General features: G+C 39.3%; 1 protein-coding gene across 10 annotated transcripts in view; it reads right to left on the bottom strand.

Annotated features, from left to right (window-relative positions):
* Positions 1–27,128, bottom strand: part of LOC110830226 (nucleolysin TIAR) — a 907,764-nt gene that overhangs the window by 380,264 nt on the left and 500,372 nt on the right. For all 10 annotated transcript variants that reach the window (XM_087352407.1, XM_087352401.1, XM_087352399.1 and 7 more), the window contains one exon: positions 1,186–1,243. In XM_087352407.1, coding sequence (XP_087208533.1) covers positions 1,186–1,243 — 58 coding nt within the window. The remainder of the gene's footprint in view (positions 1–1,185; positions 1,244–27,128) is intronic.

Here is a 27,128-nt window from a genome sequence, read left to right on the forward strand (position 1 = left end):
AGAAAGGTTGTCAAAGGAAGAAGGGACACAAAGCAGACTAATCCATCACTTCTCACGATATGTCGTTTCCTGTCAGAGCCACAGTTCTTGTGTCTATAGACGTGTTACTTAATTCAGATCTCGATATAAGAAAAACAATCTCACTCCACGGAAATAAGATCAACACAATACTGAGTATCCCATTACGTACAATGAAACGTTAAAGTGACATATCTGAAATGCATAATAATTATTATTTTACTTTGCTATTATACAAATTCCAAGCAAACAACAAAGTACTTAATTTATAAGAAAGAAACTACCTAATAATCTGTAATTATTACCGACATTTCTATATTTCTCAGTCAGGTTAAGGGCTGAAGGAACACGTCATGTTCCACTTTGAAATAGAAAGTGAAAATGGTATAACAACATTATGCAAATAATTACGAAATCATAGCCTGAATCTAGTAAGAACGTTGCTATATTTCTGTTGTATAAGACTAAAGCACGTCTAAAACGAACATACATATTAATTCTCTGTATTCTGTAAACAAACAAGCATGTTCAGAAACCTCGGTGAAATCCATACTATAAATTTCCCGTATCAAAAACCAACAATAGAGTAAAACATTATTCCCACAAGAATGACAAGCCAAGATTAATATGCCCCAATAAAATATTTGGACAAAATTCTTAGAAACGCCGACAAGACTGTAAAAATTCCTGAGCACATTTGTCTCCAGTTCTTGTCTGTGTTTATTCACAAACGTTCCTTCGTGTTTGCTTAGCACAGGTGAATTCATGACCGGTATTTACATGATAAACAATATCACCACTGTACATTTCTAATAATCAACCTATCTCAAACGCATCTGTTAGAAACACAGCCATATGTACTTTGGTGTCTACGAATTTATATGATCCGCTTATGAGTGCGGATACAACCCATAATATGGCAATACAAACTCAGAATGGTCCATTTTGGACTTTTTTTTCCTAGAAACCCTTCAAAATACGCGTGTCCGTCATTCTCGCTTCTAAACCCCATCACTCAAGGTCTCACGTACGCAACTACACCCTGTGATATCTGAGTGAAAGTCGCCTCTACAAAGTTTCTGCGACGGCGAAACACAATGGACACCAGAAAGCAGTCGCAGGATACAGTTCAACTTCTCTGCCAAGTGATAAATGTTCTATACTCACTGCTTGTGTCCTGTTTCGGCTGGTTCCCCGGTGAAGTGGCCCAGTTCACCTTCATCTCCTGTGAACAATACATACATACGTAAGTCTTCGTCACACACAAAGCGGCTGGTCAGCATTCCCTTTGTTCTCTCACTTGTAACACAAGCTACAGATTCAAAGCTTATGAATCTGTAGCTTCCCCTGGACCCACGTATACTCGACTGAAATGCCAACGTTCGACGTTCCGGAATTCGTTGTATCAGCTGTGAATTCCAAAACCATGGTCAGCTATAACATTAAATTCAAGTCTATATTTCACCAGCAGCGAAAATGTAAATTCAAATTCAAAATAGAAAGTTTACAAAAGCAGTAGCCCATTTAAGAATCCGCACCTATCATTGACCTTCATGATTATTTGCTTCGGATTCCGATCTACTTTCGACAACGGCCTACATAATCAACTGCAGATATACGACACTACGTACAGTCGCAACTGTATCGCTGTTCACAACAAGAATCAGCAGCAGAAACCACACACAACGTAAACAATACATTCTCTTTCCTTGTATTTCGTTACTTATACGTCATAGTTTATAAAAATTCAAGTCCAATATACAGACGACAATAATATTTAAATTTTCATGTTGTAGTAAAATTTTGTACCATTAGTTCTTAGTGAAATATTTTATACAGAACTCAAGTTCGACTATGAAAGAAATGCTCCGACAAATTCCAGCGAAAATTGTGATCCATTAAATTTAATTTAAACACATTAACAAGTTTCGAAGAACAGATACACAAACGTGATATACCAAGTGAACATCCATTTTGTGCACTTAATCATTTAAAGCAATGTGGTAACTATACGTACCACCGGTTTTAATATAACAATAACTCTGCATTTTTCCCAAAGTGGGTTTAGTATGTCACATGGAATACACAGCGACTATTCCTTCAAAAGTATTTATAATGCCAGATCATTGTTTTCTTTGAGAATGGAACTGAATTTTTAACTCTTATTCACATAAACGTCGTGCTTGAAATAGTTAATGCCAATAATGCATAAATGCTACGCCAAATGTCGACAGAAAAATGCGGAATGCATATCACGCGTATCATCAGCTCAACCCAGGTGGCTGGGCTTTCAATTGATATAATCAATAATCAATCTTCATTTTGCTGGACGTGCAATAGCCTATGATGGAATATACTCATGTCAGTAATTCATATTTTGAAGATTTCTGTCTTCTGGGTTATTGCGCTGTGTAGTCTGGTCGATGTTAACCAACGTTTCAGAGGTCATACTGCCTCCGTCATCAGGGCGATATTCATCGCCCTGATGACGGAGGCAGTATGACCTCTGAAACGTTGGTTAACATCGACCAGACTACACAGGGCAATAACCCAGAAGACAGAAATCTTCATATTCACCGCTGTGAGAACCTCAAGTCTTACAATTCATATTTTACTCATTCGTTCGACAGCGTGACTTTGATCAACTTTAGCCCCTCCTACACGGAATATTTAGGACAAAATTATTTCATTCAGAAGTTCCCGTGTTGAAATTAAACTAAAATAGTTCCAGAAATGTCATCCCTGTTCGGAAAATAGCGAGTAAAGACATAAAGGAACCAGAGGCCAGATGGTCGAGTTGAAGAAAACGCAATAATTATTTCATCGACTTGAGAGGACCATGTGGCAGAACATATACAGGATTCAGCAAATTACCTTATTAGACGCCAAATGTTTTTCTTCGTGGCCTTAATTTCTACACGAGAGTCCTACAATCCTACTTTGAAATTCCCATCTTCTGTAAGTTTAGAAACCCGATTCAGCCACATGTTTTACAGATGAGTGGTCCGTTTGAGCTTTATAAAAACAATTTTTTGAGAAGTGGGTTTGGGGTGATGTTTTTCTAAGGCAAGAGGCACATCAGAAGAATTCAGTGTAGCAGAAGTGGAAGACAATCTTATCCATTCCTGGAAGCCTCCAGCTTTTAATCTTCGTAAACTTCTGCCTGCTGGATTCCATTAAGTTACAGACATGCAGACATGAATATCGAACACAGTTGAAGAGAACTGGTAAGGTGAGCTGTAAATGTACACTGGAAAGAAACAGAGAGAGAAAGGGGACGAAAGAAGAAAAGAAAGCAAAAAAGGGAAAGAATCACGACAAGAGGGATAAAGACAAAAGAACGAAGAAAGGAAGTTCAGTTGTCCATGTTAAATTCCCTCCAGACATCCGGCAATAATAACAACACAAAAGCCAGAAAACAAAACAGCGGAATCCTGCATGTGACGTCACGGCTACCACTCCCCTAGCATGACCCGAGTCATTAGCCACCAACTGATGTATTGGATCAGTGGCACGACAAATCATGTGTCCAATTACAACCACAAATATCAGAACAGCACTGAACCTGGCGAAGCATACACAATCATATGGGGCGATGACGCTATGAAACAAATGAAACGACCATTCTTTCCGCCAATTAGGCTCCAAAGCACAGACTACGGAAATCATGTCGAATCGCTCCTATTGAAAGTACATCTTCGTGGGATGCTGGTCTGAGGTCAGCGGTGGCATGTCAAACCTCTGGAGTTTCAAGTTTTGATTCGCGACACTTTCATTAAACTAGCAGAGTTTACGGCGACGAATACTAATACTTATTGTTTTATTAATATTATCATTTGCTTACTCGAAGAAAGCTTCGGTGCTTTTCGACGAGGTTGAACTGAATGCCTAAAGAGATCGAAGAATGTAACCAAAAATATCAGTCATAATAACCATAATCCGTGTCTATAAACAAACCCGGGACTTTCAGAGGACAGATAACAAGTGTTAAATGCTACAGTGCAAACTTCGGTGTTTCTTTGAATGTGTTTGAAGTGTAATAAGTGGACGAATTACCGAACGGGCAGGTTGCAATGACAATAAATCAAACAAGTTGCGAAATACGTACAAAATAATACGAAAAAAAAAAATGTGGTTGAAAACGTACAGAGGAGAACAAATAGATTACATTATGAGAAAAGAGTAATGGAGTATGAACAATGGCACATAAAAAATATACAGACTTTGACAACAGACAACAGTCGTAGAAGAAAGACAAAAATAGAAAGGCTGATTAGAGAGTGCCGAATGGAAAAAAAGACAGAATAAGCGAAAAGAAGAAGGATCAAAGGACGTGGGACACTGTGATAAACATGTGCACAGACTAAGACGAGATTTAAAAGTCACCTCGGGTTGCCTTGAAGTCAGAGTTTATGTGGTCACTTCGTTCATGAAGTCGCGGTCAGTATGTACCCGCTGTCAGTGAAAGCAACGAGAATCCATTTTCATTTGCCTGCAACCTCAGGCCGGTGGGAGTTCCCCGAAATTAGACACGATATATGCATGAATTTTAGTTAAGTTGCCACAGCGAGGCCTGACAGTTTTGAATTGTTGATTTAATCATCTGCTTTGTTGTATTCCTGCGGGAACATGCGAACTCCATATCTCACTGCTGCTTTATAATCAAGAGCGGAAAAGTCCACGCCTCTCTAACACACACTACATTTTCAGATGCAATCCTTCATTAGGTCAGATGCATACGAAGTGGTATGCATATGCATTATTTGCATAAAGTGCACGGAATTGTATTATTGAGACCGGATCAACGTCTCTAAACAGGGAATTTATCACATAAAAACTACTTCAGTGGATGTCGGTCAAATCCGGCAGGCCTATTTTAAATATGTATTAATGACCGTTGAAAAATTTGATTCATGCCAGTACGGGACCCAAATAACACTTAGGCTGCTTTATAAAAATTCGAATCAGACAACAGCAAATTCCTCGTAGCCGGATCGTAGTGCAAAACACCGGTAAGAGGTTATAATATCTAGAATATTAAACTCTTCAAATTTTGCTTCAAATATTTTTGAAGCAATGTGTTTATGCGTAACGAAATACAATGATTCGATCTTGTGTCTCCGTGCAAACAAAATGCATCAACCAGTACACTGGTTGCTACGGGCTGAATGACCAAGCTTCGTTTTGCGCGAATGTCACGGATTTTTCTCGTCACCAACACGTCCACACTGGCTGGGACCCACTCAACAACATCAAATCTCAGAAGCGTGAAGCTGACCACCAACCCCAATCTAGTAGCGAGTAAATCTTTAACTTAACTCTCCCATACATTGCTGCCCTTAGGTTTCGGCCGCCGGAGTTCATACATCTTGAAAATGGCAACCGCAATGTTTGTCTTAACGTTAGTTATCAGTCAAAATTCCACGCGGTTCACGCTCGAAAGCCGAACTTTTCACTCCTTCATACATCTTCATGTCGTCGTGTTTAAGAACAGCGGAAAATTTATTTTTATGTCACGGTTATGTCTTCAATAGTAGTGCGTAGTATATAGGGACAATGAGCCGGGTTAGCTCAGTCAGTATAGTGACTAGCTACGGGCTGGACGACCGGGGTTCGATCCCCGACGGGGACAGAGGATTTTTCCTCTAGCCTCTGGGGCCCACCCAGCCTCCTCTACAATGGGTACCGGGGTCCTTTCCCGGGGGTAAAGCCGGCCGGGGCGTGATGCTGATAACTCACCCCCATTTTGTGCCGAGGTCAAGGAAGAGAGGAGCTATACCTCCACTCACCCCAAACGCCTACATGGCGTATAGTGGGACAAACTTTACTTTACTTTACTTTTACTATATAGGGACAATGAAGTATGAAAAACTGGAAGAACACCCTGATGATGGAGACAACAAGCTCCTCTAAAACGTCGGTAACCTTCTACCAGACTAGGCTACATACGGCAACAACCGAGAAGACGATCATCTTCAAATTCATCGCCGTGAGAACCTGAATCTCACATTATCATCTCATTTACTTCTGTTCCCCAGTGCCATATGGTTCTTATGCACAGATGCTACATTTCTGCACTTTACCTCACAGTGTCTTGGTTTACTGCATAAAAAGGTAGCCTATTTGAGATGGGCAAACTAATGCGAGTGAGCTATAAAAGTGCTCCCTGTCTGTTGCACTGCATGATGAGAGGGGGCCCTGCCAATATTGTAAATCTCACCCGCGGGAAACAGCTACGATACACCGCTATAGCGCCGTACTTTTTTGCAAACTAATTAATTAATGTGCATTTTCATGACATAGTTATATTTACTTGCATAATTAAAACAAATGTCTGCTTATGAAATTTTGTTTGCTGCAGACATCTGAAATTACGTATACAGTAGTAATATTCTGCAATGAGAAAAACCACTACTGGCCAACCATTTTCCAACCCTTTAAGAGATCACGAAATAGTGACGAAGAACGAACCAGCATGCATTAGTGCACAAAATACTCGTTCGGAAGGTGCCGGGTTCAAATCATAACTGCTGACAAGTTCATTACAAATCTTGTGGTTCTTCTTCAGACTATTTTATTAGCATCAGTCAATGCAAGCTTATTCCATTCGGCAGCACGGGCTTACACGTTTCGCTTATCACAATCCGCCACTGTAACCAACAGTGCCCGGTGTTTAATTAAGCATAGTAATTAAGTGATATAATGAGACGTATTGGAGTGTGGAATATCACTAGTACTCCTACTTGTTTGATTTGACAACTGCATTCCCCCAACCATTCGCTCCATCGTCCGTCTATTCGTTTGGACAATCTCTCAAATACGCATCGACGCGTAAAATGCATTACCACGGTCACTCAGCCAAGATTACACAGTTGCGTGGGGGGGGGGGGGATTTCATACTTCTAGACAGGCAATACGCTCAGCTGTTGTGATCGCAGGGTTAGGCGGCATCTTTGTTAGCCACAAAATGACGTCATACTAATTCAAGGTCGGAGATCAACTGCAGGGTTCTGACCATGGTATAATACATTATGTATTGCTGGGTTTTTGGACCTAGTCCGTCGTTATTATCCTAGGAAACATCACTCCAGGGGTCCGTAGTGACCGCGCGGGGCGTAGGCCTTGTGCTGCTTGGTCGCTGGGACCGTGGGTTCGAATCCCACTCAAGCCATGGATGTTTGTCCGCGTTTAACTGTGTTGTGTTGTCCTGTGTACAGGTGGCGGCCTTGCGACGGGCCGATCCCTCGTCCAAGGAGTCCTACCAAAATGTCCATAGATCAAAACCAACGAAAACGTTAGGACCCGCAGTGCTCAGGCACTTGAAGAACGGGTCGTCCAAGTATCCAAGTAACAACAGTCCACCATTTTGCCATTCCTATTCAAACTACTTGAGATAACCCTCTTAAAAGCATAACAGGTGACAACAGACTACATAATAAATTCCAATCTGGTCTCTTATAAAGATTTCGTAACAGGGGCTTTTTGTATATAAGAAAACTTACTTAAAGTCTAATATTTAGCCCGGTGTTTCCATCTCTCAGCATACATATGAAACTGATGCAAGCGAAAACCAATTTCTAAGCAAGAATAGCAACAGACTGGATTACCAAAGTACTTTTCCCTTCAGGTTTTACGACTTTTCTCATCTCCGCCATGCGTGATACATGTCACACCCATCCATCTTCCTTGGTTTGTGCACATCGGCTCAATCGGCTCTTAGACAGAGAAAGGGATATCAGTCATTCCTCACAAACGGCTTGCTCGATTACTCTACACATTGAGCTCCAAAATAAACTTTTTGATAGGACAATATTAGAAGAGACTAAACACAAAGTGCTCGGAAAAACTTCGTAACCTAAAAGATATGATGTAGGAAGTTAAAGATAAATCATTAACGTCTTAACTTCTAGTGTCATTAGAACAGTTAATACGACAGGCTGGAAATTCTGTTGACTGGGAGAAACAAGAAATACAGACAAAATGTTACATACAGCGCGAACTTGGAAGGCCATTAACAAAGTGCGAGTTTAGACAAAGGTAAATCTCGGGGGAATAACTCGTGACACTGGCAAATTTGTTAAACTGGCTTAGCATAGTGTTCAACGGCGATCTTTGGTATAGCCGTAAGATGTTCGTTCTTAGATTTTATAATCAAAGTGTTTGTAGATTGTCAATGAATGTGAAGTTATTCTAATATTAACACGTACATAATGAACGTCAAACGACTTTTCTCTCAACACTCCGGTCCCATCTCTTCACCCCTCCCCCCCTACCCAAACAAAAAATGTTCTAGTCCGAAATTGAACTAATTTCTCTCTGAATCGTGATTTGAGATTTTGTATTTAGTGTCACTTTCACATTTAAAGAAAATAGTGACACAGTGACATTCACGAGAATCCTTTGCACCATAGATCCTGACTAATTAAACTAACACGATAAATGTAGTGAACAGTTGTCGATCTTTTAGCAGTTTTCATCCGTAAAATTTATTTATCATAATCCTTATTTGTGTATAGTACCCATCGTAATTACGGCATAACCGAAGAAACATTATGAGAAGGATAATAATACAGAGTATGAGGACACTGAGACACATCAATATTGTTGACATCAATGTTATTCCATTCAAAAATTATTACCGTTCTCAGCGAGATATCTCATTTGTAGCAACGACATGGTTAACAGGATAATGCTACGACAGCATTGAATACATGCATAATAACTCAAAAGTCTTGTCTTCAAAGTCCACTTAGCCTGACTGAACTCCGTTTATGTCGTCGAAGATAAGGCGTATAATAAATCGCTGTGAGCTCGGGATCTGCGCTGAGAACGAAGCCTATAACATATATCTGCTTAAAGACTAGTCTCTGCACTAAATGATTACCTCATTCTGAATTCAATATGTGCCATATTCCATTTTACAACACTCCAAATCGATTTTCTCCCGCATGGCTGTAAGAGTAAATGGTTGTTTATACGTTCCAGTCTAAAATATGTTAACCCTTCCCGGCCGGGGGGTTCAACATGCTATGTTGCGTGCCGAAAACCGAAGTCTACGGTGGGCATCAGTGCAAAGATTTAAGACTCGCACAATCCACTCAGTTCATTTTATATCAGAACCTTGTGCAAATTTTATACACTTAATTCTTACTAAGAGCTAACATGAAAATTGTATCCGTTTATGAATTTCAAACATGCACACGTTTTATTATACGAGAATACAAACGTACTTCAATGTCGTATTTACAGACTTTCGAAAAACAATGTTGCACGGATAGCTATTGTGATCTGACAGGCTGTAAGAAGTTTCAAGGGAAACTTCGAAAAATTGGTTTCATTGTTGATTTTAAACAAGCAGGCCAAATAAAAATAAATGCCATTACAAATAATTTTGAGTTAAAAATATTAAACAATATTTAACGATAACCCCTTGGGTAGGTCTCAGTAAGTCAGCTGCTTAAGAAATTCGATGATTTCACGGAATAGACAGTTCATTACTGTCTGCACATAAGCATGTTAATTAATAACACCGTTAGAAATTTGAATTCTAGCGGTTAGAACGCTGGCCTTGTAATCCTGGGATCTCGGGTTCGATTCCCGGCGGTGCCCGAATTTATAACTTGTGTTGGCCAAGGCCGTGGTCTAGGCGACACGGAGTTTTCCTCCGGGGGCTTCCCCGGTTTCTCCGTGGCATCCCAACAATTACTCCATTCACACACAGAAGAAGGCAATGGCAAACCACTTCTGGATCATCTGCCAAGAACGTATATGAACAGGTCCCAGTCCGAGAAAAGGATGGAAGGATCCTGTTCATATGGACCTGTCGTCAGACACAACACTAAATAATAATAATAACATCTGCGAGCCGAAGGAGGTCTCGTTATAGTACGAAAATGGCAATATCTTATACATCTTCATCAGAATTCGTAATTCACACAACTATTCACTTCACTATAAAATTATTATGAAAAAATTCTGGTCTATGTATAAATGTACGTAATTACTTGTATGTATGAACGCATATACGGAGTATAAATATGCCTGTGTCCATTCGCTTTGGTAGGAAAAACTGAAAACGCGAATGTATTTAGAACAGTGTTCAATAATTTTCAGCAAAAATTCTACTGCATTTATTTAGAAGCGTTAAGCACACTGACGTAGTAAACAAATATTGTGTGCCAATCTGAAAAGTAAAAAAAATAATAACGAAAACAAAGCAAAACATATCTCACCCGGAGCTTCTAAATTAATTATTTTCTCATACATTATACCATAGTTTCAACAGACAAATGGAACATCACATATAGCTATCTGAACTTAACGGAACACAGCATTTTCTTTCCCTCGCTTTACAAATAATAACAGAACGTACATATTATAAAATGAAAAAGCGAAATATTGCCATTGGCAACATACGAGATTTATTGAGCGAATGTACGTAAACCGGGGGGGGGGGGGGGGCAGAAGTCGGTACAGGGTGATTCCGAACTTCAACTGCCATCTCCGAAGTTCATTTAAATTTACTTGTCAATGGTGTGATAATTATGACGATAGATAAATCTAAAATGTCGAGAAACTAATCGGCTTTGAATAACAATGATGTAAACTTATTACACAAGTATTTGTGTGAGTGAATGAATTTTCTTCACCTCAAACCTCGTGTTACTCGGACATCGTGGGAACTGCAACGTTCACACAGACCCAGCCAACAAGAAGTATTAAATATACCAAATGTACGGCAGTAAATGCCACTGCATGAATTCGTAAGATCATGTTCTCGTGGTACAACTATTATATCTACAGTACGGTTAATTCGAGACGAAACAGAAATTACAGCGCAGCCAAAATATTAATACTCAGTTCTGCAAAACCGAAACATGTCGGTACAACTACTGTATCTGCGACAGAAGTAATAACATTTCCAATGAGTAATGCTACTTTAAAAAAAAACTTTTCTGAAATACAAAAACGCATTTTAGAGGCGTGTTCTGCATCTTGAGTTATAGCTCACTTTATCCTGGAACTTCCGTTATTAAAAATTAAGTGTATGTCCAGTATAATTTGAAGTTCTGACAGAAGAGAGTACGAAGATGGCTGTCTTCTGGCCTGTAGCGCCGTGCAATATGTAATCTGGTACAAGTTTACCAATGTTTCAGAGAGTATTGCTGCCTCCATCAACAGGACTTCTAAAAAGTTGGTGAACTTCTACCAGACTGTACAGCGCTAAAGCCCAGAAGCCAGCCATCAAAATAGTCTATTTACAAACTGCTGGTTACAAAGTTATGGGTTACTGGTTTTGCAACAACAAATTACAAACAAAAAGAATGCTCAAAGTCCTGACCTTGCGCTTCGACACAACAAGCTGTAAGTATCAAGGACACTAAGCAGGTGTTCAAACACTCCAGGCGAGCTACGAATGGACTCCCATCAGTCGTCTGTTCTTTGTTATTCTGATACATCATTAACTGCCGTAGCAGACACAATACTTTTAAGATCACAACATAAATAAAAATTCATTGGGCTTACGGCAAGTGACGTCACATATCATAGCTCAAAAACGAACTGTCCAAGAACGCACATTTACGTCCACATTTGTCATCGTTTCAAAGCACAAAACACGACCTGAAGTACTGCGATGAATTTAAAAAACACGACGCATAAGTCCTAGGAAAACATTTTAATTTTTATTCGAACAGTTGCGATTAACAAAGTCCAGCAGTGACTGGCAGTGTACATCTTCTGCAGGAAGAGGTTCTATATTATTCAGTCACTGTGGGATAATATTTATATATAGTTTTTGAAGGAAAGATCACTACCTAATTAGCTCGTCAACATAATAGCAACGTAACAGCAACAATACACATAAAAGGCTTCTTGTGTATTACATGTATCGGAGAAGACTCTACTGTAAGCAAGCCAGTCTGATGTTCTCCTTGTCATGTAGCCATTCCATTCGCTATCAAGTAGCAGAACCCCTAAACATGGGGTTACCATGGCGGGTTGGACGGTGGGTGAGTGGATTTTACCTTTAACTATACAGTTATATCGATTTAGGCTTAGAATACGCGTCCCATATACCATATTACGCTATAAACTCACACTCCTTGCGAATCGTAATAGCTCGGGCTCGCAGTTGAACACAGGCGTTTCCACACACACACATACAAACACACAAAATGTACAGCAGTGCGTGCCTTCAACTAAAGAGGAAATAAACCCGAATTCAATTACACAAACAATTTCTGAAGTTCAACATTCAGGAAAAGATCATGAACCGTTCTGTAGCCATTCCTCACACCCTTGCGTTGTGCTTTCCTACTTCAAATCTATTCACGAGAGAACAGCATTTTGCATTCATACAAACAAAACAGAGACGAAAGGTCGGTCCGCTAGAAGTAGCTCTATTAGCCCGTGGGTTACAGCCACATTTTGATTTATATATCTCCAGGCATATCACCTACCGGTATATACTCCTTATTCTCACACGTATACTACCAGTTCCGTGCAACAGTGCAACATGCACGTTCTATTATCGATAATATTTAACTGCGCGATTTTACGAAACACCTTGGCCCTAACGCCGATACATTACCTATTGTCCTGAATCCAAACAGAATAAATAATACACTGCACAGGAATTAAAATGACCAACAAATTATAATTTAACCAATAATATTACAATGACCAGTAGCAATCAACTGCAATCATTATACGTCTTTTTCAAAATGTTTAAAACTTAACTAGTTATCCGCATTCATCCCTAAAATCTAAACTACAAAACCTACATAGCTAACAAAGAGTAATTAAATAACCCAATAATCAATCGGAAGATTTCACGATATCTAAAACTCCATTCTACTGAACCCAACTCCACTTTTCCTCCATTATCGTATGCTTACCTACACTTGTATGTGGATTCCTTCCCTCCACTCGGCATCATGGCAAAAAACAGCACAGAACATCTACATACACGCACAGTCTATAATAAAATACTTTCAAATTTTGTTAGAAACAATGTCTGAAGTTCACCAATTACCAATATATAAACCACAATTTGTACAATTCTTAGCAAAACATCCACTTGCAAGAAAAGCCAAGTCACTCACACTTCATGCTGACGAGCTCCACTGTCCTGTGTCACGTGTTACGTTTGTTCGTCAAAGATCGGCACCTTTCGATAATTTACGGAAATACGCGCTACTTTCAAATGCAACACGACACTGCAAAGAAGGGCGTCTCCTATGAAGACAGGAAAGTGTTTATATCGTATAGAGAACATGACTTTAGTTTTGCTTCGTATTCATTTATCTCCGTTAAATTAATAAATAGTGATGTTTGCCTATCACAGGATCTTTTCTGTTGGCAAACAAATAACGGAAATATCATCATTACCATTAACATTAATAAAATACATTTATTTCTATCACAGCCCAATCTGGGAACTCAGAAACGGACACTTTTAATTCACATCAGGGGTGTCCTTAAAATAAACAGAAAACATATTCTACTATGATGTTTAATGCGCAATTGTCAGGCAAACCTATAAAATCCTCCGAGGCCTTGTTTTAATATAAGTTGCACTGTCTTATAATTCTCATACATTTTATTACTCGTAAATTTATTAACGAATAAAGTCTATAAAAACTGAAGCTTTCATGGTAACTGAATATAATGAAGTTTTCTCAAGCGATAAGCATTGTGATAATGGAGTTAATGTATATTTATTCAAAGAATGTCTCCATTTCCAGAGGCGATGACTCCATTCTCACACGGCTGATTGAGCGAAAAGACTTCATTTATAATGAAGTCTTGAAGGTATGATTTAGTCTTTCCACGGCTTTCCATAGTCTCTCCAGACAAATGCCACATTTTGAAACATATTAAATAATAACCGCAGTCGAAAAAACATTGTTCAATAAGCGAATAACAAAGACAACAAACACAATATAAATTTAATTTGTACATATAAAGCAAACACTTCATAGATGTGAATCAAAATACCATGCCGGTTGATAATTCCAGTTTAAAATTAACCTTCCATTAATAAACATTCCTATATTCAAACAGAGGAAGCAGTAAGTTGATAGCACACGCAATTTAACACCAAGAAGCGGCCGATAAGTGACCATTTCCGTGAAGGTAATAAAGTAATTTAATTCCAGTGCTTGGGAGTGAATACACCAACAATATACTAATGATGAAACATTAAGCGCTGGTTAAGTGACGAGTGTTATATGCCACTCATGCACTTGTTAGCACTCAGGTCAGCCTGGCCGCACCCAATTAGAATCGGCAGAGAGCGGGAACAAAATTTAATTAACACAGAATAAACACTAGAGAGAGACGAAGAGAAAGATGGAGGCAAAGAGAGAGAGAAAGACAGCCGCATTCAAAAGGGTTTAAAGAAGATGGTAGAACTTGGTCTTGTGCCCTAACACTTCCATACCACAAATACAATTGCCCCCGTGTGTATGCACCACACCATGAAGCAGAGCGCAGGTAAACCTTTTACACTTCAGATCTCAACACTACATTGAGATAGACGTATGTTCAAGCCAGCAATACCATTCAAATGTGTAGCAACTCCACGTTTCCTACACCTCTGCACTAGATGAAAATAAATGATCAGGTTCACGTTGAAGTAGTTTCATATAAACATACGAGTTAAAATATTGATGCACTCATATCACGTTACATTCATCAACATATGAATGGTTGGATACAGAATCCCATATAAACCATTTGCCTAAGAATATAGATTTGAGGTTCTCACGGCGAAGTTGTCCATGTTTGTATTCTGAGTTGTAACACCATCTGAAGTAACAGGTAGATATCAACGTTTCGGAGGAACATACTGCCTCCATCATCAGTCCTGCAGCTGAAGGCTAGCAAATTCCCCCAAACGATGGAATCTCAGTTATAAAGATCAGAGTGTAAATCTTCAGTGAAACAATGGCTGTTTATTGTGACAATTAAAGACGTACAGTTGCTAGGGAAGTCACCTATCTTTAGAATTGTAAATGGAGGTAGTATGTCCCTACGAAATGTTGATGACCACTTACAAGTCCACATGGCGTCATTAACCACTTGTCTATGTCGCTAATTACACTAGCTAAGCAACTAAACTAACAAATAGCGTGCAGTTTGTTAGAAATGATAAGATACAAAAAAAATTCCACCGCTGCTACACCCATTCATTTATCTGGGGGACGGACAAGGGGCACGTTAAGGACTACAGCTCCACAGAGACTCAGTCTTATCCCAACTCACCAACAACCAAATACGTTTAAATAATCGCATACGGTAGATATATTTCGGATAAATATTCTGCAAAATACGATGAATGTATCAGTAATTTATCAGTGTAAATATAATACTTGAAGCCTATATAATTATTTTCATATTTGTTTAAGCATGACACCGCGATAATTTTTGTAAACAAGCAGCACTCAATGACCGAATATGTAAACAATATGTCGACTCAAACAAACATCAATTACTGCAAAAGTCAATGACAGATAATGCAAACAAAAAAGCAAAATCAATAGCAGCGAACTCCATTATACAGTACCTTATTTGAGCAGCTATTAATTATTCAGTTGATCAAGAAGAATCCTTGCGTTTATAGAACGTAAGGAGCATCAGAGTGTCTTCAAATACTCGCAGTTCTATTGTTTTTTTAAAAAAATATATAAACTGAGTCAAATACATATAACTACAGCCTCGTTTCCTAAAACCATTAATATTATTCTCCCAAACACATATAGAGATACAGAAATGAAGAACAACAAATAAGAGAAAGGAATTCGATTATGGTCTTGTGGATTGTGACGCCGTGTGGGTACCAAAGTTCCGGAGACACAATGAGGACTCATTGTTACAAGTAGTAACAATGGCCAGTGGAAGTCCTACTGCGCACCGAACTCGCTGCAGTGACACCTGACCACGGGATATTCACAGAGAATTACATCGGCTCTCATTGCTTTTAGCACAATGAGTGGGGGGGGGGGGGCATGAAGCAGGTCGACATACTTCCCAATGCGCAGAGCCGTTAGCACAATTTTTCAAACGTTAATATTGACTCGGTAACTTGGTGAGTGGGTGGGAGGCTGAAGGGAGAGGGGTGGTCATCAATCACCCATCATCAGCTGTTAGTTTATTGCGATAGAGGGGCCTGGTACAACAAGATTATAGCAACACACATACATGACCCTTTTTAACAGTGTTTAAATTACTTGCATCTCAACCTGCAGATAAGAGACACTTTTAGAGGAGTCCAGGTACCGGAGTTATCTAGCGAATTAACTCCGAAACAGACCGCTACTCACTTGAAACGTCACCAGACAGAATTCCGACATAGCTGACTGTTGTATCTACAATACTTTATTTGGGAATACTGCGTTTGAATCTCGATAAATCTATGGAGACTAAGTTTCTTATCTTCTTCTTCACAGATTTTCCTGATCCATTCTGGGTTAGGATCTTGAAACAGATCAACACTACCACCTTCGAAACCCTTACTCATAATTTAAGAACACTGTCGTAAATAACTATCATTCACAAAAGAAAAATCGATATCGGGATCAAATATCGATTGGGCTACCGTATTTACTGTCAGAGGTTTAACGTGGCTTTCCCCAGTCTCTGCAGGCCAATGGTGTGACAGAAACTAGAAACAGGCTACGGCAGCATCCTCTCAAGTCCTCACCAAAACACAATTCAGGATCATCTCCCATCTCATCCGGCACTACATTACCTATGATATGAAATAACAATCAATTAACCAACCAACAGAAACCTCACATAAGCAGGGTAACTCCATTTCTAGTGGACTTTCCCAATTACTAGAGGCGCATGTTGGAGAAATGTACTGAGACACACCAACGCCACTTCTGCCCACTTATCTAATTAAACATATTAGCGAACCGTCCTAATAACTAACCATTTCGCCCACACAGACTAAACAAACATCTTAATAACAAACTACATAATTAATCACTAACCATCTAAGAAGCAACTGCCACATGTCGAGCCAAACGTAGCCTCCTCCAGCAGCATTCTAGAAAGTTCCCTTTGCGAAATGGCGTACAAGTCTAAATATTTTCCTGATTACATTATGAGGCAAGTTGTTTGTATTATTCTGAGGGGAAAACGAAGATCCAGTGTATCTAAGTGAAAGTGCCGAAGAGCACACTTGGCCAACACAGAATAGAGTAAATAGGAGGGCAGAGGAAATTGCATACTGAGGAGATTTATAGTTTGTGTTATTCGACACATAAAAACATGAAATTCATACGCCCTTTTCGTAGGAAACCGTTGTTATGGAAAATTGAAAGTACGTATGAGGGCAATACTAAACAGTATTTTCGATACCTAGGTCATCAATATGTGAAGTGGTTGAATATAAGATCTAAGGATACGATTTTATGGCAATACGCAAGAACATTCTGGAACCAGAACCCAGAACACACAATTTGTTGAATGGATAAACAACTACCAAATTTTGAAAGGAGACATTACATCACATAGTTAAGTAACTTAAAGTGTAGGCCTGTGCATGCTTAAACATAAGGATAACGCTGTCAATAATTCGTTACACTTACAGTTTAAATATGATATTGACAAGCCAAAATAAAAGAATTTAGGGAAACGCGGTTATGCCCTTTTACCACTCAATAAATTATTTCGTCTCGTGTCAGACACGAGTCTATGGTCTTGCGATTACGAAGCAACCTGAATACGGCCATCTCCTGGATTGTTGCGCGTATAATCTGATAGAAGTTCATCGCCCTGATGATGGAGGCACCTCTCAAACGTCGGTAAACGTCTACCAGGCTATACGGCGCAACTACCCGAAGACAGCCATCTTCATATTCGCCGCCATGAGAACCTGAAACCCCAAATGATTCAATATTTTTATAGAAACTGCCTCTTTGTACAGACATACGCAATCGGAATAGAAATTATCCACGCTTACATAAACAGACAATAGTCCCAAAAGGTTAAGTAAGTGTTTCATGGAACTTGAGACAGTATTGCATTTAATAACTTGCACTTGCTTTGTAGTTGGTTGTTTCCCCCCTCTAGAAAATTTCCGTTGTCTGAAGGGAATTGAATAGAGGCCCAAATTTGCCTGCAGGGGGCACCGCCAAGTTAACATAGTTACAGTCACACTAAACAGTAAGCTACAAAGGGCATTTTACAGTCGGGCTGTAAATGAAGACTGAAGTTGGGACTTCAGTGTTATTAAGCCGAGGATAACCGCTGTACGAGTCTTATCCCGCTCTCACTAACAGTAAGTCTCCAGAAGCTTCTGTTGTCATCGCGAGATTACATCGCTGGCGTTCCAGGCAAGGGGCGCAGACAGGTCGCGTTCAGCACAAGAAACAATGTCAAACAGTAAAAACTGCCATCGCTAAGAAATCCCAACTAACCAATTATCTAAGTAGCTGAGAGACTGGCCGATGAATGAGCTGTTTGGCAAGAATTGTTCTCAACTTATTGAACGAAGTTCTCCAAATGCGTAATTACAAAATATCAACAACTTTACGGTTTAGGCCATCGGGCCTGTTCCATGTCTTCGGGTTAATCACAGCTGGACCTTATAAAACTGGAAATTACATGTTAACGATGAAATGCAAAACACAGAAAAGCGGTAGTGGCCCATTTAACTCAGCATTGCAGTACATTTCTGGAGGAATTAAGATAAATCGCAGGAAATCTCAACAGCCAGCCACCAGACCATAAATCGAATAAGAGACTTCCAGATTTTAAATTTAACGACTAAATCATGTAGTCCCTTCAGCCAGTTAAAAAATTGTGGCCTCTACTGATAATCTTCTGTGGAAGAATGCTCAAAAAAAAATGAAGAAGAATACTTCTGATGTAATGAATAAGATTATCCCTCATCGTAGTCCTTTAGTTACTTTTCTTGTGTGTAATCATCGTAAAAGTTTTGAAAGTTGGACATCCTGTTATCAGTGCTCGCAAGAGAGACAGACATGTGAATAATAATGCCATAAAGCTAACGCTATAACAAAACAGGAGAAGTAAGGAAAAAGTATTTTAATATGCCTGATAATGATGATTACGACAGCAAATGTAAAGTTTTAGTTGTAGCAATATGAAGACATTTATCTGTTTCAAACATATCGAAGGTAATTACGGAGAAGCACAATGTCAGAGATGGTACGCTCTTGGAACAGGAATGACAGAAGCCGACAGACATGACGACAGAAATAAATGAAAACAAAGGGAAATTAATCTAATTCTAATATTCTCTCTTTCCCCTGTCACTCTAATGAATATCGTCATTAAACGTGCGGGAGCATCATATTAAAATCAGATAAGATGAGATCAATCGGTTCATTAGTTAGTTAGCTAGGCAGACGGTAGATCAGCCAGTCACGAGGCCAACAGAGCCAGTTTTCTAAATCTAATAGGCAGCGTGAAGATAGCGCAGCTCAAAAGACTCGGGGGAACTAGACATTTCATTACATCGCAGTGACTGGCGAGACAACAGGAGGCCCAACTCGATGCACTGATTGCCCGCTAACGCTTCCATTCCTCGAACACACGACGGGACGGAGCGGAGGCCAACACGGCTAACATGATCAGGGTGATATTTATTACTCGTCAAGGCGCGTTTTACTACGGTGGAGATCCATGTCTACAGTTCGAGAAAGAGATCGCAGCTTTCACACTTTATCTGTAGGCCTGCAAGGGAAAATTAAACAAAAAGTGATATATGCCACTTTAGCAGCGATTGATAACCCTTTTGATACTGAAGAATAGAAGAGTGACTTACGTAATATCAGCATGCATCATAAGTACATGCATCGTGGTATTAGTAGCGGCCCACGTGCGAGTACATACGCCGTTTTTAATGGAAATTTCACTTAAAAATTCACAAAGCCAGTCTGTTCATCATCATTTATTTACACTGCGTCTACGCAGCTGCGTTTAAATCGATTCAAAGGATGTAATGAATTTGAGGCAGCCAAGATTAAGTGTTGATCCTCATGAACATCTAAATAGGTGAGTGACGTAGTAAGATTCTCGCCTAAATGTTACAACAGGTCACAAGAGGAAAGGTTAGAAGAAAGAATATAATGATAGAAAGATAGACACAAAAGCACGAAAAAAGAAATAAGGATGGAACTTATTTGTTCAAGTTTTATTTACAGACTCTGTCACTAGCTGACATTACATCTCTGATTCCCAACAAAAAGGGATTAAGCTAAGCATAAACTATGCAGCATAAATAATAGGACAATACAAAAAAATGGGAGAGAGGTAGATAAACGAAAAAGACGTAAGAAAGACAAAGACCTCGGAAATAAGCTGGCCATATTGTGTTTCATTTGGCTTTTCAGTGACTGGATATGACAGTACACTTAACAATGATTATCAAACCGTCGCTTTGCTGTTGCTGTAGCGTAAGGAAATACGTAGAGAGCACGCTTATATCCCCAGCTCTAGGTTAGCTCAGCACAAATGGGTATTATTTAATACTCACAAAATGAGACGATGCACATAAGAAGAGATCCCACGTGACATGTCTCCTTACATCGGCTATAGTCAGACACCAAAATGTTTCGCAATGCAAAAATGTAATTTTATATTTTTTTCCAAGAAATTGCCTCAATGAAATGTGCGTATTTCTTCATTCTTCATAACAAGTTCGCACGGTCGCCACATGGTGGTGTTGATGAAAACTTTAAAAAAGTAACATGAATGGACAAGCATATTCATACCGAGTTCCACTAATGTATAATATATAATGGTTTTTCTCACCACTTTTCCATTGCAACAGCCTTCAAAACTCAAAAATAACTCAGCCTACTTATCTTTAACAGCTGAAACACGGCGGGACAGGTTACATTCACCGATATTTTCAAATACTAAAATATATTATTATCAATCGAATGAGTGTTTGTACGATATGTCTCTTGAGAAACTTCGAAATAGTTAATGGGATTTCGAAGAATAAAAAACGATCGTACGGAATCCTTGAAACTTAAATTTTAAACATGTTTATCGTTGAAGATTTCTGTCTTCTCGGTTGTTGTTCCGTGTAGTCTGGTCGATGTTTACCAACGTTTCAGATGTCATACTGCCTCCGTCATCAGGGCGATGAATTAGTAGGAAGATTTCTGTCTTCTGGGTTGTTGCGCTGTGTAGTCTGGTCGATGTTAACCAACGTTTCAGAGGTCATAGTGCCTCCGTCATCAGGGCGATGAGTATGAAGATTTCTGTCTTTTGGGTTGTTGCGCTGTGTAGTCTGGTCGATGTTTATCAACGTTTCAGAGGTCATACTGCCTCCGTCATCGCCCTGATGACGGAGGCAGTATGACCTCTGAAACGTTGATAAACATCGACTAGACTACACGGCGCAACAACCCAGAAGACAGAAATCTTTATAGCATAGATAACTTAGAAAGAATCGCCCTGATGACGGAGGCAGTATGACCTCTGAAACGTTGGTAAACATCGACCAGACTACACAGCGCAACAACCCAGAAGACAGAAATCTTCATACTAATTCATCGCCCTGATGATGGAGGCAGTATGACCTCTGAAACGTTGGTAAACATCGACCAGACTACACAGCGCAACAACCCAGAAGACAGAAATCTTCATACTCACCGCTGTGAAAACCTCAAATCTTACATGTTTATCGTTCCTCAGTGTAAAAATTAAAATTTCCCCTCCAAAAAATGAGAGCTGTTTACGATCAACAATAAAAATGAATCCGAAAGAAACAAGTTGTAAAAATAAGATAAAATGGAACTGTGTCAGTATTATGTCAAATGGTCTAAATTTGTATTGGTGGTGCTACAACTACGAGCTTCGTCTTAATGTCGTTTAAGAAGATAATCACTGTTCATTACACTATCACACGAGAACCATAAACATATTCTGTGGGCAAATGCAGAGATATATAATGTGCAGGTGGTATATGCAGTTTCCACTGTGTTATGTTGACGGTTGGTTAGTTAGTTACTTGGTCACATACTGTCTTGTATCTGCAGTGTAGTTACCATACAAGTTGGCAGTAAAGTAATCCTATCTACATGTGACCAACGCCAGTAAAAAGAAGGAGTACTTTTAAGTGCAGTGGTCACCGACCGCAACAAGACCTTAAAGAGACAGGATACTAATCAGGAGCCGGAAATGAGTTTCATTTACGGAAAAGGGAGATTCTATCAATATCTAAACCTTTCAATATCATTCTTCGTAATATTTTCATCTTATACTTTTCTTCTTGCAATCACAGAACCCAGTGGAGTAGAAAATAAGCTGGCTGAAAAAATATTTTCTTCAAAATACGAGCACGTTGTTACAAATAGGCTTAAGGCTAGAAAAAAAAAACACGCAGTAAAAAATATTTTCTTCAAAATACGAGCACGTGTAATTTGTTGTTACCAATAGGCTTAAGGCCAGAAAAAAAACACACGCAGTATCATATGTCTCAGTCTGTTAGAGTTCTGCAAACAGCACTCACCAGAGAATCAAAGGCGTCTAAGAGTATCTCAAGCCTTCGACATTTCATACGTATTACGAACTATAAAGTATTATAGACAAATTAAACAAAGTTTGGTTATCCTTACATGACAATAACGAAAAGAATCCATAGTACCCGTGGGACAAGAGGCTGTGTGGGTCCCAGATAACATCTGCAAAACAATGATGATAAAGAGAACTCCGAAACCTGCCAGGGATCGAACCTCCATCGTCCAGCAATAACAAGTCACTCTGAACACTGGGATACCATGGGCCAACTCAGTCTCATAAGAAACATAATTCCACCCAGCCACTTTTCAAATTCAATACTTTTCCATTTCACTGCAATTTCAGAGCCGCTGGCTCTGTCATGTAACACTAAACTACTACGAAACTTTGTTTAACCTGTATCAACATTCCTCGTTTCAAGGAAATTGTGTTTGCGAAAATCCAGAGTAATTACCTGAAACTTTAGGTCTGTAGGCCTAAGATCTCACGTAACCATGAGGAAATCGCCCTTCTGCTCCTCCGTAATTACACAGAACTGGATTCACCATCATACAGCCGGAGTTACGAAAATAATAAAGACGCTATCACCGGCGATCTGGTTACATTTGGAACGGAGAGGCATGCTCCAGTGAAGAACACACACTTTCCAACGTTGTGATATTGCATACCTTGATTTTAATTTAGGTTAAAGCCAACACAAATATATTGCTACAAACCTCATTAAACTTACGATATTAACACTGGAACATATTCACAAGTTGTTTTCTACGTATTTCGTTAAATTTTTAGAAAAGCTTCAAATAACGCGGATCTTATTATGCCAATGCATTGTCATGTCTGAATAAGTCGATAGAGCATGAAGAATCCGAAATATAACGGACCAATTTGGGCAAAAATAAATTCGCTCTACAATTATAAAACCGAGCACCCAATTTCATCAAATTCAATTTAGCAGTTCGTTGATAAAGCATGCGGATAAGCACACAACACACGACCTCCCACCTATGCTGTAATTTCGTACGCATTTTGTACAAAGCATGAAGTGAAGAGATGTACTTGATGTTTAAAAATCAATAATTAATTGTTTTATTAGCATATCGGAACAAATTCTGAAAGGCGCATGCGCACGAATGGACGAGTGGCAGATGTGCAGCAGAATGTTCGCTATTCAATAACGTTTCCAAATTAAATTCTATCTGTATTTATTTCATGTACGTTGAAAGATCAAAGAGGGACACACTTGTTCCATTCGGGCGAAAGGATTTGAATACCGGAACACGGGGTCAGCCAGAGGCTGGCAAAGGAATGTCTGACCCTACTGCTAGTCCACATCACTGCACAGCAGAGCCTTTGAACGCCGTCACGTGACAGACACAACGGTGTAAAGCAGTTGCATTTCAAGAGCCCCTGACATTACGCCACGTATGTCAATCACGTTGGTTTTTCAAAGCATTATTCATAAACCTCAAGATGTAACATAAATATGACTCCGGTAACACATGCACTTTGAACACGATGTTCAGTGCTACGGTTAATCGATTTAATAGTCGATTCAACTGACCTGGTCCTTCGCGGATAACAGTTTCTCTTGCTTCGTCCCTCGATTCCTCTACATCCTTATTTATTTATTTATTTATTTCAACCATGTCTTCCGTCTTTCCTTAATACATTTCTTCGTTCCTTCCTTCGTTTGCTGTTTGTGTCTTCCTTACATGCCTTGAAACTTGCGACGGTTCATTCCCCTCACTATGTATTTAAAAGCCTAATCTAACCTCAATATAGAACACAACGAGGGGAAAATAACACACATCTAAAGTCTCAAAGTTAATGCGTGGGAGAAAGGAAAACAATTTAGTCGAAATCAAAGGCAGCCTTGATTCTGTAAACGATCATCAATCATTTGCCTACGTTCAAGACTGTATCTTGCGATGGAAATTAAAAGGAACTTAACAAAAGGCATAAACCTGCAATTTAATTTCCTTATGACTTCCTACACAGGTGGGGTGGGGGGAGATGCGCTTTATATATGAATACATTCAGAATAACGCGAGTATGCAGATCAGGTCAAGTATAACAGGAAATGACGTCAGTGAAAATTTCTAAATATATGTTTTTATTCCGCGTAGAGGAAATGTTTTTAATGCCCCAGCGTCTATAAATCTGTTGTTATAAGCAAAATGGCGAAAACGATTACCTAGGAAAGAATCTCCATAAACGAAATTGAAAAATAGGGGTAAAAAAGTAACAAACAGAGAATTCTTTCACAGGAAAACGCTGTATCACATCAACTGATATTAAGACTGTCTCGATTGACAGACTTTGTCAAATTACCATAAAAAAATTAATTTCTTAAAACATCCACGCAGACATATGTCTATGCCGCGTGCGTCATTGACTCTCAGCTTTTCAACGAACTGACAACTAACTAACCAACTAGGTGGCTTAGGGAACCTGACCCTGTCCTGGGACAGCAAAATCCAATCGCCTTCAACTCCTACTTCCCATAGATCCCGCCATAGATACCAAGCCTCGAAATGAACTGACTAACTTATATTAAATTTGGCACGATCGCTGTCGTACGTTTTAATATCCTACTATCAGTAACAACAACATGGCTGACGCACGAAACACTGCAGGACGGGAGACGCAGTTAAGGCAGAGTCCTGAAATGTTGTTCCTTAATAGCCCTTCGAAAATACGCTTAAGGTAATAATTCTGTTGCAGAATAATGAATAACATTACACGGCGCCACAACCCGAAAGACAGCCATCATTGAATAGAGTTGATTCAGGCAGGAGTCTGGAAACGGATGAAGAATACTGAATACAAGCTGTTATCGATAAACAACAATGAAACAGTGGAGAGTAAAGAAACCAATGTTTAAAATGTGTGTTCATGTTCAGGAATTCCTCTTACCTCAAAAAAATATTGAAGAGAAACCAAAATTTTGAACAAAACTGCGTCTGAGCGATGGGTTTATGCAGTTTGTCTTCGAATTACCACGTCACGGCTAGGAAGGAGACGAGTGACTGAACATAATCCTCGTGTAATATAACAATTTCATATTGAATGACGCGCCATGTTCATTTAAAGATTTGTTAGGGCAATCTGTCTTATTACTAATTAGTTTACAATGACAACATGACGGGTCACTATAGACAGAATGAGGTATTGCTTCTAGATTCTTTGGAGACGAAATAAAAAATACTATTAGTATTCGTATTCAGAAACAGACTTCTTGAAATTCTTAAATTCGAACATGTGAATTCAGCATTTTAATGTAGTCATGCATATAAAAAACAGTAATTCTCAAAACATTATTATAATTTGTATGATTCGAGGTTTTCACAGCTTTGAATATGAAGATTTCTGTCTTCTGGGTTGTTGCGCTGTGTAGTCTGGTCGATGTTAACCAACGTTTCAGAGGTCATACTGCCTCTGTCATCAGGGCGATGAATTAGTATGAAGATTTCTGTCTTCTGGATTGATGCGCTGTGTAATCTGGTCGATGTTTACCAACGTTTCAGAGGTCATACTACCAACGTTTCAGAGGTCATACTGCCTCCGACATCAGGGCGATTCATCGCAACAACTCAGAAGACAGAAATCTTCATTATTATAATTCACTGTACCACTGATATTTACAAGAGATCGTACGCAACATGTCCTAAAGTATACTATTAATTCATAACTAGGTAATGAAACCAATGTGTTGGAAAACAATGTATGTTTGAACACATCTCTGCCTCTTGTCAATTCCACATGTAGAACTACCATTAAACACGAATTATAATTCCTTCCTCCACGGCGTCTGCAGGATGAACTAAACACACATCGTACGGAGCAAATGACAAGAAGCCTGACCCAGTATTAGTCGGAATCCTGGGACATTCCCATAAATGCAATTTGGGCTCTAATTATGTTTCGTACAGCAGAACAATAATCAGTCACAATCAATAAAAGGATACAATGTATGCACAGTGATAACAGTTATTAATGGCTCGTTTTGATAAATGGCGACCGAAGTTTCGTATCCCTTTGTTACAGCCGTCAGCTGATAGTGAACTCGTTTTTCAAGTTATTAGCTGGAATTCCATCGCTGCAGCCCTCTTTTTTTAATATATTATTAGGATGATCATAACAAGAAAAAATATGTGGACGGGACATGTAGCACGCATGAAGATGTCAGAAACATGTATAAAACTTTGGCTGACAAATGTGAAGGGAATAGACCACTCGGAAGACGTGGGCGTGGATGAGAGGATGCATGGAGTATTCTGAAATGGATTTTGAGAAATCAGGGTAGGAGGGTGTGGAATAGGGACCGATGGCGGACTTCTGTGGGCACGTAAATGACCTTCAGATAATATGAAAGGCGCAGATTATCTTGACTAGTTGAACGACTATCAGATTACCAAGAAGGACCCTGCTGTCTGCTGCGTCGAATTAGTTATTGCAGCCATTGTTTTGCTGTGGACCGGGCACACAAACGACAACCGGTTCGTACGACTGTCAATTTGATCGCATCGTGGGAAAAGTTAAGATGGTTAGTGTCATCTGAAAGTGCTATTCAGATTCCACAAAACCTGTCATCG

Source organism: Zootermopsis nevadensis, unplaced genomic scaffold (assembly GCF_977971745.1).
Source record: "Zootermopsis nevadensis isolate Lab colony 2312 unplaced genomic scaffold, Znev_1.0 Znev_ptg000021l, whole genome shotgun sequence".
NCBI lineage: Eukaryota > Metazoa > Arthropoda > Insecta > Blattodea > Termopsidae > Zootermopsis > Zootermopsis nevadensis.